The following is a 12,080-nucleotide window of genomic DNA, read 5'->3' on the forward strand; positions in this document are numbered from 1 at the left end:
GCCTTACATACATACAAAAGAACAAAGATAGATTTTAATTAAACCTAGAAATAATAAATACTATTAGGGGAAAGCTGATGATATACAACTAAGTAATGCCTATACAGATAAAGAAAAACTTAAGTAGGAGCTGGAGAGTGTTTGTAAAAGTTAATGCACTTGATCTTCATGCAGTGGACCCCAGTTCAAATTTCTAGCAATACATTCCCTTGAGCATTGCTAGGACTTTTGATTACAGAGTCAGAAATAGCCCCTAAGCACTACCAGGTATGGTGCAACATCAAGCTCAAATAAAAAGTTAAAAAAAAGGTAAGTGAACAAAAGAACTCATAAAAGTTATAGTTCTCATAATTTAAAAAATATATATTGGGTAATAAACACTTGAGTTACATATAGAAGACTTAAAATATATATTCAAATCAGCATGCTCTTAAGTCACTAAAGTGCAGATATAAAAAGAAATTTGATACGGTTTTATAACTTCCAAGGACAAGAAAGATAGATGTGACAATTTTGTAAAGAAATAAACTTTCTTTACAAAAGCTCTATAAAGGAAACAGAAAACTAAATGGAAATAAAATGAGTATTTTAGGATTTATAAACAGTGAGACATCTTTCATAGTATGAAAAACTGAACCATATTTCAGAAAACATCTATGTAGATCTTCTCAAAAAAATCTCAAATTGGAGGCACCAAATACACTGTAATTGAAGATAAAAGTGAGATAGGAGCAAAAGAAAGTTACTTTAAGAGTCTAATGTCGATGTTCCAACTGGGCCGCCTCTGTAGACTCAGCTTTTTTTCTCAAACAAGATGTAAACTGAGCTGCCATGCAGCAAAAAGCTGACCATCTTGGGAGGAAAGGGCAGGCCAAGCCTCTGCCCTGCTGAGCCATGCCTGCTGCTCCATCACCCACAATCAGCATTTTCCCGATGGCCCTGCCTCATCAATGACCACTACAACTCTCTTCAGGGACACCAATCTGATCAAACTGACCAAAAGTTAGTCAGCTTGGAGGCTGATATCACCAGGGCTTTTGGAGTAAGTGCAGGCACCCTCTCCCATATCGTTCTTCTTTCAGGAGACCTGTGGCTGAATGTAGCCCCTAAAACATAATAATCATAGTTCTTTGAATCTCTGGACAAATTCATTTGTTTAATGTTGTCATCTTATAAATACACACCAATTTAATAGAATGGACAGCTAACAACAAGAGCTTACTAAATCTCTTGCCACTGTATTAATGACTTCATTGCAGATGCAATAATGTTCACAAATGTGCTTGCTACTGTACTTTTTCTTTACTTTCATTTTTTTTAACTTTTTTCCTTCTCTTCCTTTTTATTTTTTTCAATAACTTTGCTTTCACTTATCTGGAAACAAATGTATTGTGATCAACTATGTCAACAATGTGATGCATTTTCTTTAAATAAATTGAAAAGAATAAAGAAGATTTAGGTTGGGTGTCAGTATAAAAAAATAGTCTAATGACTAGATTCCATTCAGATACTTAGTATACCTCTTGGAAGTAAAACAGAGTTATGCTGAAAGATCAAATCCAAGTTTATACAATGAAAGTGAAGTTACGTCACCTTCCCCACCACGTCTGATTTCTTAAAAAGCTGACATGCAGCTACCAATAATAATTTGACTAAGGGACAAAGAAATGGTAGTGGGTAAGGCACTTGCCATGTATAGGACTGACCCAAGTAAATTTCCTACATGCCCTATGATCACCTGAGCCCTACCAGAAGTAATTGCTTAGTGCAGACTGAGGAATATCCCCGTAGCACCTGTGTGTGTATGGCTCAACCAGTCCCAAAAAAAAAAAGAATATGACCAGAACAAAGGAAAAGCCAACATAAAAAAACATACTGACAATGCTAAATAATATCATGGCATAGTTCAAAAGTCACCTAAAGTACAGGTCATATGTGACAAATTCCACAGTTCTATATAGTTTTTAGGTAGCTTTCATTATCTTCACAGAGGTAACTTGTGAAACAAAGTTAGGATAATAGATAGATAGATATATATAGATATAGATAGATAGATAGATAGATAGATAGATAGATAGATAGATAGATAGATAGATAGATAGATAGATAGATAGATAGATAGATAGATCTGAGCATAGAGCTAGGAGTAGCCCCTGAGTGCTGCCGGGTGTGAACCAAAAACCAAAAAAAAAAAAAAAAAAACCCAAGAAGAATTAAAAATAAGAAATGAAAGTCTCTTGGAACCAGAACAATACTACAGTAGATGTAGTATTTGCCTTAGAAAAAGCCAACCTGCAATACTGGCTCTGAGTGCAGAGCCAGGAGAAAGCCCAGAGTACTGCCAGGAATTAAAAAAATAGAAATGAAAGCCTCAATTTCAAAATTCTCTAGAATATAAATGTCAGAAAACTTCCCTGACTAAAACAGTCAGATACAAATAAAACAGTAAAATATTCAAATAGGAAGAGTTGAAGAACTACCATAGTGGAAACACATGTGACATGTATATTCTTGCATTACTAATGGTTGCCTGGACATAACCATGAGTCATACCTAAGCATAGACAGGAATCACTCTTGGGTGATCCAAAATACAAACAGAAAAATCAAACAGGAGTTTAAAAGGAAAACAATACATACATATCAGCAGTCCGATTATTTTCCTTAAATTAAAAAATATAATTAGTAATACAACAGGTGAGGCAGGAGAAATAACACAGCAATTTGAGCATATGCTTTGTGTTCAAGGGTCCAGGCTTAATCCACAGTACAACATGGTCTTCCAAGTGCCGCCAGGAACAACCCCGAACATAGAACCAGGAGAAGCCCATGAATCCTACTGGATATGGTTCCAAAACCAAAAAAATTTCAAAAGTGAAAATGCTCAGAAAATAAAAACAGAACCTCATTTAAAAAAATATAATTTCACAAATGAGAATGAAAAGCTCCAGAAAGGATGTAGATGAGAATAAAACCACCCCATAAATTAAAGATTGTGATAATAATAAATGGTCAAATTTGGTACAGAAAAATGCACTTATAATGGATGGGAGGAGATCTTGGAACCATGGTAGGAGGTGGACATGGTGAAGAGTATGGCATTAAAATGGCATGTTCATGAAATTATCGATGACAGTATTGTAAATTAAAGTGCCACAATGAAAATTAGAGCAAAAAAGGGGCTTAAGCTCTAGACCAAGGGAAGTTCTGAACAAAGCAAGTCAGAAGTCTTAAAAACAGGTGCTTTTTAAATAAAATTAAACTGACAGAATTTGAATAGATTGAGAAGAATTAGAGCATGCAGATGATTTCGCTATGCAGCAAAAGTTAATTACATTGAAACTTATGCCAACAAAAGAAAGAAAATTAACAACTCCAGAGAAAAGTTATGAAAGAAATCACATGGGTAGGCTTTGAAGATTGATTATGATAAAATGAATACAGTATGACACTGACCAAGGAAATTTATTGTTAAACTTTAATGCATTGATGGTGGGGAGGAGCAGGTATCTTTATGGAGTTTTTTTTTTTGTGTACTGTGGTCTGTGGGATATGAAAAAGAAAATAAATCATGGAATTGGATAAAGCCTAAAGCATTATAGCCCTTATTTAATGGTTTATAAGCAAATGTATAATGAAAACTCTATAGCAGCTGGAAGCAAGACCCTCTGGAGAGCAGAGAAAAACTGTAGTTTTTTTTTGTTGTTGTTGTCTTTTAAGTCTTGCATATCTGTTATACACAGATATAATTGAGTCAATGAAAAATTGAACTATAAATAGAAAATGGTATGCAAAGAAACATTTCTTTCGGAAAATGAAAATAGCAAGTAACTGTACCTCACAGGAGCAATGAGGTGCTCCATCTGAAAGAGTCAGGTAAAGATTGATCAAAACAACAAATTCACTCATTCAGCTGCCAAAATACTTACAAACTATCATGTAGCCCAGAAAAGAATATATGCTCCTGGCAAAAAAGATAAAAGCCTAAACATTTTTTAAAATAATCCAAGAGTATCTATACGAAATATGTGCTTTCCTCTTTCTAGCAATACTATTTCAGAATTAACTGTTGAAAGAAGCTAGTATAGATACTATTTTATAAAGAATAAAAAATTTATATTTTCTTATTAATATAATAATCTTCAGTGATAATCAAAAAATAACCAAAAGGTAATTTGTGACTATATTTTGCGGGAAAAAATTAAGGAATGCAATATTACTGTCAATCTCAACAACAACAACAAAAAAAAATGGGAAGAAAGGTTTTAAAACTTCAGAAAGAAAGACAAATGTGGGAGGTAGCAGCTCCTGATTACAACAGCACAGAAGTAGAGCATATAAATAAATCAGAGGAGACAAAGAGACTATCAGATCTATAGGCTCAAAGTCAACAAGTACAAGGGGGTTCAAATAATGGAAAGTTCTGTAAGCTACCACTGCCCTAGCTCATTTACTTCAGAAGCACAGGTAGATTGTTGAATCTTTGTTCCCTGCGGGCAGTGAGGCCTGTGTCTGGGTGGGAATTGGGAGGCTCCAGTCCTAATTCCCTCTACCAACCTCCAATAAACAGGGCCTCCTCTCATTTCCAGCCTTCCCTAAGTCTTCTGGGTTCCAGGACCATCACAATTCATCTGCCCTTTGGGACAAGCCAGGTTGGTGCCGGGGAGGGAATAGGAACCTGATTCCTAAATCCCTTCCACCAAACACAAATGGGGCAGTTTTTTTGAGTCTTCCTTCATTCCCATCAGTCCTCATTTTCCCAAACCTAAAGGACAATGGCGCCTCCTCATGAAGTCATTTCAATTTATATCCAAGATTTCCTGGCAGACTGATCTAGTACTTCTTTCAATAGCCTGAGAAATCTAGCATTCCAAACCACTAAATGCAAAGTTCAATAGGGAAGCCAAAGAAGACATCTACCTTGCGGGATAAGGAAAGAAATCTTGGCAAATCTCAAAGTCCACCCAAACACCTGAAACTTATAAATGAGGACCTAAAATCAACACATAATGGTTTAGCAATGGAAATCAAGGAGTCATTAGCCTGTGAAATTAAGAAATATATAGATGAACAATTCAACCAGCTCAACAACTCTTTCAGAAGATGAGAATCCATACAAATATAACTGAAAAAACTAAGCCATAATTGTAGAATTACACAGGTGGAGTATTGCATAGATAAACTTGAACGAAAATTACAAGCCAGCTGGGATAGATAAGTCAAAAAAGAAAGCAGACACAAAACCCTGTAAGAAAATGTAAGGTACATAATGAACAGACAGGAGAAATAATCTCTGAATTATAGGAATTCCAGAAAGGGGAGAAAAATGGAAAAGGGAAGAACGAGGAGTGAAGGAGATAATAGAGAACGTCCCCACCCTTGAAAAAGAGGTTTCTCTACAAATGTAAGAGGCTAAAAGAGTACCAAACAAAAGATACTAAACAGAACACCACCAAAATTTTGGTAGTATAAATCACAAAGAAACCAAGAGAGAGATTAACTCTTTAAAGCAGCAAGGGGGAAAAAAACCCTCAAGTATAAAGGAATCAACATAGAATCAAACCATAACTTCCATTTGAAACAATTCAGGCAAGAAAAGAGTGGAATGACATATTCAAACTATTAAATGAAAGAGACTTTCAATCTAGAGTCCAAAACCCAGCAAAACTCTCATTTACATGGGAGGGAGGGCAAAAACATTCTCAGACAAAAAAAGAACTCACAATGGTTGCTAAATGAGTTACTCAAAGATTAAATACGCAAACCAAATCCCAACTGATAACAACAACCCTATACAACATAATGGCACAACAACCCTTTCCGTCAAGTTTCCTTAAATGTCTGTGGATTAAACTCCCTCAACAAGAACGAGTTCAGTTGTTTAGATTGAGCAGGTGTCCAATCAACTGATCTTTACAGATATCTATAATAATGTTCTAATGCTTTTTTTATCCATAGAAATGTGTGCAGAATGCATATAGAAGTACCTGGGCTCCTACTACAGTGCTCACTATAAGTAGTTTTAATAACTTAATTTTATTATAGTTATGATAACTCCTTGATCTTTTTTTGTCCACAGTGGTACTTAGTTTGATCACCCCAGTTCCACATCATAATGCTATACTATATTAGACTTAGAAGACAGGACTCATTATGATAATGTCACAACAAAAATTCTAATCTATTCATTTTCTACTTGATTATGCCTGCTAATATAACCTAATGTGTATGTCCAGAGATAGTAATGAAATATGCAACTGCATGCCCTGAACTCCTGTTACAGAGCTCGTTCATTGAATAGATTATTGTAATCTGTTTTCAATTGTAGGTAGTTTACCATACCATAATGCTCATAATTTTAGATTGCATTTAGGAAAGGAAACTGGATGCTCAAGACCCACTAGACAATATTTCATAGTAAAGACTCCTCTTACAGTGTTCATTACCATATCACTTAGTTTTCTAGACTTGAAAATTATTGTTTTTAAGAATGCTCTACACATAATCTAACTCACAAAGCCTTTCTTCAGTAAAATTTACCCTCATCAAACATGATTAGCCTAGAAAATAGAAAAGCTTTCCATCTGACTTGCTGGCTTCATATTTTTTAAGCGTTCTGTCCCATTTCACCTGGGTCAGCTTTTCAACTGTAACCCATGGATCGAATCTCAGTGTCTGTCTATGTTAGTGCATGAGTGTATGTGTTGGCCATCTCAGTGTCTAATGTTCGTCTATTATATATATATATATATATATATGTGTGTGTGTGTGTGTGTGTGTGTGTGTTGTATATTGTTCTTTCCCCTGTCATATATAACCCTTCTTACCCCCTTTGCATACCACTTTAGAAATTCTTTTCTAGCCCTTTACTCTCTCACCCCCCCAATTTGTTATTTCCTTCCATTTAACCCTTTTTACCCTAGGTTCTTAACTCCTCATGAAGCAGAACATTCCCCCCAGCTGCCAACCAGCTCCCAAATTGAAAAAATAGATTCTTGGTCTGAGAAAAAACTGATACTTCGCTGCTTCTGACTTGATCTCAGTGGTCCCTTTTCCTCCATCTCTCTTCACTGTGGACTTTTGCTTGCTACCAGATTCAGTTTCTGAAAAGCCCCCGGCTCAAGGACATTTCCTGATATGTGACTGCTGGAGCCATTTTTTAGACTCCACAAGACAAAATCACAGGCTGAAGCTGTGCTCCAGATTTTACCCCCACCCCAGACTATTTCAAAAGACTTAAAGTGGACATGTATATTTCTTTTGAATATATTTCTTTAGATGTATTTCCTTAATAGGTATGAATCTTATTGATTATATTCTTATGTAGTAGCATTTTCCCCAATTTTTGGGATCTGTTTAGTAGGGAATTCTAGTAGATAAGTTTCTCTAGTGTTTAGACTTCATGATAGAATCAGGTTATAGGGCTTGTTGGGCTTGTTACCTCTGCCTCCATATGCACTAGTAATACCTTTTGCATACGCATATTAATATGGGGGAAATCCTCTGTATGCAAATAAGTTCTTATCTAATAGAGATAGGAACACATAAATTTTATACTGCAGTGGGGCCTTACACCCTGAACACTTGTCATGACTTTGCTTAGGCTTCTTAAGATTGGACATTGACCATTCACCCCTGAATCTTGGATCACATGTATGTAAACAACCACAGTTTTCTACACCATCACCAGGAATCAAATTTCTCCCAAGGAAGACACTACTGCTGCCCTGGCATCAACTTACTCCAGAGAGGGATCTTATGACACCCTGATGACTTGGTAACAGCAACAACCTGCTTTCAGGGCAGAGTTTTCTGCATTGCAACCTAATGGTGAGATGAGACCAAAAGATGCTCTGCGTCACCCTGACTTCGACATAGGATCTGTACAGAAACCAGGATCTCTAACTACAGAAACCTGAGAATAACAACTGTGATTGTGAAGAGCTTTTACTGGGACGACAGAGAAAGACTTTGGGGTTGGACAAGCTAGTATGCCTGGAGTTGGTCTTATGCCAGAGTACTTCATGGGTAAGGTCTCTCTATTTTTTAGGCCAAAGGTTTTTCCTTTCTCTTTCTCCCAAATGGTGCTGTGCTTATGAAAACAACAACCTCACACATTCTTTATTATTGTAATTTTTTATCTTATCTTAAAAAAAGAGCTTACTAAGCCTTGGAAGGAAGGAAGGAAGGAAGGAAGGAAGGAAGGAAGGAAGGAAGGAAGGAAGGAAGGAAGGAAGGAAGGAAGGAAGGAAGGAAGGAAGGAAGGAAGGAAGGAAGGAAGGAAGGAAGGAAGGAAGGAAGGAAGGAAGGAAGGAGAAAGAAAGATTGAAAGAAAGAAAGAAGAAAGAAAGAAAGAAAAAGAAAGAAAGAAAGAAAGAAAGAAGAAAGAAAGAAAGAAAGAAAGAAAGAAAGAAAGAAAGAAAGAAAGAAAGAAAGAAAGAAAGAAAGAAAGAAAGAAAGAAAGAAAGAAAGAAAGAAAGAAAGAAAGAAAGAAAGAAAGAAAGAAAGAAAGAAAGAAAGAAAGAAAAAGAAGGAAAAAAAAGACGAGGGAAGGAGGATAGGAGGGAGGGAAGAAGAAGGAAGGAAATACAAAGGGAAGAGAGGGACGGAGGGAGAAAGAAGTTTCAAAAAAAAAAAAAAGAAGCACAGGCAGATTTTAGGGCAATTAACAACTTCAGAGGAAGAAGAAAGTACCCGTGACTTCTTCATTCTATCATCTGAAATAACCTCGAGGTAACAGCAAATTCTTAGCACTGCACTTGTTTCTAGAAAAATCTGCCTATCAACCCACTATTTTCATCTACAGGAGGTATCAAGCTGAATCCCATTCAGAATACATATAGTAGAAAACTTTCCAACTTAGAAAAAGTAAGTGGAGTAAACCTAGTCTGCAGACCTAGAAACTAAAAAAAAAAAAAAAAAAAAAAAGAAAAGAGCAAATTACACAGAAAACTGATCCCAGAGGAAAAAAGAGAGCTCAAAGAAGTTAAGTGAACACCTAAATACTGGAATAGAGAGATTCCAAAAGAAAAAGTCAAAAAGCTAATAAAACCATGTTTAGCTCAAATTCTGTCTCCCAGTACAACAGAGAAAAAAAGGAAGTAGAAAGCCATGAGAGATTCGGTAACAATGGCCAGAAGAAGAGATAAAGCAGCAGCAGAACTGAACAGAAGAAGCTGTAACACAAGGCTCGAATGTCTAGGGAAATGGCAAAAGGGAGAATGTAGATCAGTATTCTTCAACCAGCTCACACCTGAGGACCAGCACCTGTCCTGCATACTGATCTACAAACCGCCAGCAGTTATGTCTAAGATGGAAGACCAGTAGTTTCCCCACTGAACGCAATGGGCCAGTACTAGTCTATGGGCCAGTGGTTAGAGTATACCATTCTTTTAAATCCTTGCTAAAGATACAAAAAAGAAAATGCCCCTAGCTGATTATTAAATGATGGTATTATAAATATTAATTCAGACAGAGATTAAAAAATTTACAGAATGTATCTCATAGACACAAAAAAAATCCTCAATAAACACAGCAAATCAAATCCAACAAAGGATAAAAAAGAACTTAAATGCTACAATAAATTGAGATTTAGTCTTATGTACCACACTGAATATGCAAAACCAGCTCAGTGTTTTATAAATTCATATAATCCACTGCATCAATAGGACAGTGGAAAAACAAACACTGATTGCAACATTTAATAGAAGAAAATGAGTAGATTAATCACAGGAAATAAATTATAGTAAAGCAACATCAATAAGTATTAAGGAGACATTAAAAATGCTTTATTCTAGGCTGTTCTCTTGGACACCAACTCCCTGTGCTTGCAAGAATGCCTTCATCACATTCTCTTAAATAAATGCTTTATCCAAAAAAAAAAAAAAAAAAAGAAATTTTTCCCTATACTCATCTAAAGAAATAATTAGAATTACACAAAAAACTTAAAATTTTCAATCATATACATAATATAATACCAAATTTGTAAACAGAATATAAATGTTTGACATATTATATACATCTGATAGTCAGAAAAATCTAACAATACCTAGAATATCTACCTAGATTTTCTTTAACATGCATGGCATTCTGGAAACTTTGCATCAGATGAAGAAAACATGCTGTAGATTACAAAAATTATTTAAATAACAGGCACATACCTTTCTGCATCTGAAGAATTCACGTTTTCACTTTGAAGAAGTAAGTTAAGTCCTTCTTCCACAGATGCAATTCTTGTTAAAATATCAGCTAGACAAATTAAGGCTGTTTCAGAGCAATTATGAGATGACTACACAATAAAAAGAAAACAAAAAATTTTACAACATACTAACATGACAAACTAAAATTCAAGGGTTGTTCTAATAAAACTACATTACAAAAAATTAATGTTAGATTAAAAGAATATGTCTAAATTATGTCATTGTATTATATTCTTTTTCCCAGCGTTAATGAAAAATAACATCATGAAATTTGCTTACATTTGGATGGATATGGAGATATTATACTGAGTAAAATGAAGTAAATACATATGCTTTTCATCCAAGTAGTTAATTACTATTTAAGACAGTTAAGAAGCTGATGCTAATTTAGTTTATATATGTATATATAACATTATATAATATATAACCTATATTATATGTTATATTAATATATATTATGATACAATAATATATATTTATATTTAATATATAACATAAAATTGCTATTAAAATTTCATGCACAAAATATGTATGGACAAATATTCTAATTTTATTATTTTCACCTCATCATTTAAATCTTGCTCAATGAATTTTTATAAACCCAAATATGACTTTTTTATTTTTGCTAAAGATTTTTATTGTTCTTTGTTTTAAGAAACTATAGCTCACCAACAATAAATTATATCAAAATATACCAGTTTCCCCTATATTCATAAAAATCAATTCCTATATAAACAGTACTAAAATCAACCATAATGAGTTAAAGTTTAGAAAGACTTGTTAAGGGTTTTCAATCATTATTAAAACTATATATGGGGCCGGAGAGATAGCACAGCAGTAGGATATGTCTTGCATTCAGAAGGACAAAGGTTCGAATCTCGGCATCCCATATGGTCCTTCACACCTGCCAGGAGTGATTTCTGAGCGTAGAACCAGGAGAAATCTCTTAGTGCAGCCAGGTGTAACCCAAAAACCAAACCCCTCCCAAAAAAAATAAATCTATATATTATACTTCAGAAAGCTAGATATTGAGTTTCCATATAACCCAACAATATTATTGCTTGAAATATACCCTAGTGGCCAAAAATACAATAGAAAAAGGCATCTGCTCTCCTATATTCATTGCAGCTTTATTCATGATAACAATAATCTAGAAACAACCAAGTGTCCGAGAACAAATTAAGTGGATAAAGAAAATATGATACATCTACACAATTGAATACTATGAAGCTGTTAGGAAAAACGAAGAAAATGAAGTCATGAAATTTACTTATGCATGGGTGGATTGAAGAATATAATACTAATACTGAGTCTAATGGGTCAGAGGAAGTAGGACATACATAGAATTATCACATTTATTTGTAGGTTATAAAAAGAAAATTAATATGGTAATAATACCCAAAAACAAAAAATAGAGACAAGAGGAATAGTCCATGGTAGAAGCTTGCCACTAAAGGGGGTGAGGTGAAGTCATGACAGAGAAGGGACCACTATGACAATAATAGTTGGAAATGATCACTCTAGATAAGAACTGGGTTCTAAAAAGATGTAAAGATATATGCATGATACCGCTTATTTTACGGTATTGCAAACCAGGAAAAGTACATGCCATAAAAAACAAGACTGAAGATGGGGGAACCTGGAAATGGAAGTGAATAATGGTGAAGGAATGCATGCTTAAATATCATGAGTGAAATTAATTTGGTGGGGTTTGGGCCACACCTGGTGATGCTCAGGGGATACTCCTGGCTATGCACTCAGAAATCGCTCCTGGTTTGAGGGACCATATGGAACATCAGGGGATCAAACCGTGATCTGTCCTAGGCTAGCTTGGGCAAGCCAGACACCTTACTGATTGCACCACTGCTCTGGCCCCAACTGA

The 12,080-nt window shown here is 35.0% G+C and overlaps 1 protein-coding gene across 1 annotated transcript in view; it reads right to left on the reverse strand.

The window, feature by feature from the left end:
- Positions 1 to 12,080, reverse strand: part of TBC1D32 (TBC1 domain family member 32) — a 266,472-nt gene that overhangs the window by 196,764 nt on the left and 57,628 nt on the right. Inside the window, 1 exon segment of the mRNA XM_049772618.1 lies at positions 10,160 to 10,287. Within this exon segment, the coding sequence (XP_049628575.1) occupies positions 10,160 to 10,287 (128 nt within the window).

The sequence above is a fragment of the Suncus etruscus genome, chromosome 4, assembly GCF_024139225.1.
Source record: "Suncus etruscus isolate mSunEtr1 chromosome 4, mSunEtr1.pri.cur, whole genome shotgun sequence".
NCBI lineage: Eukaryota > Metazoa > Chordata > Mammalia > Eulipotyphla > Soricidae > Suncus > Suncus etruscus.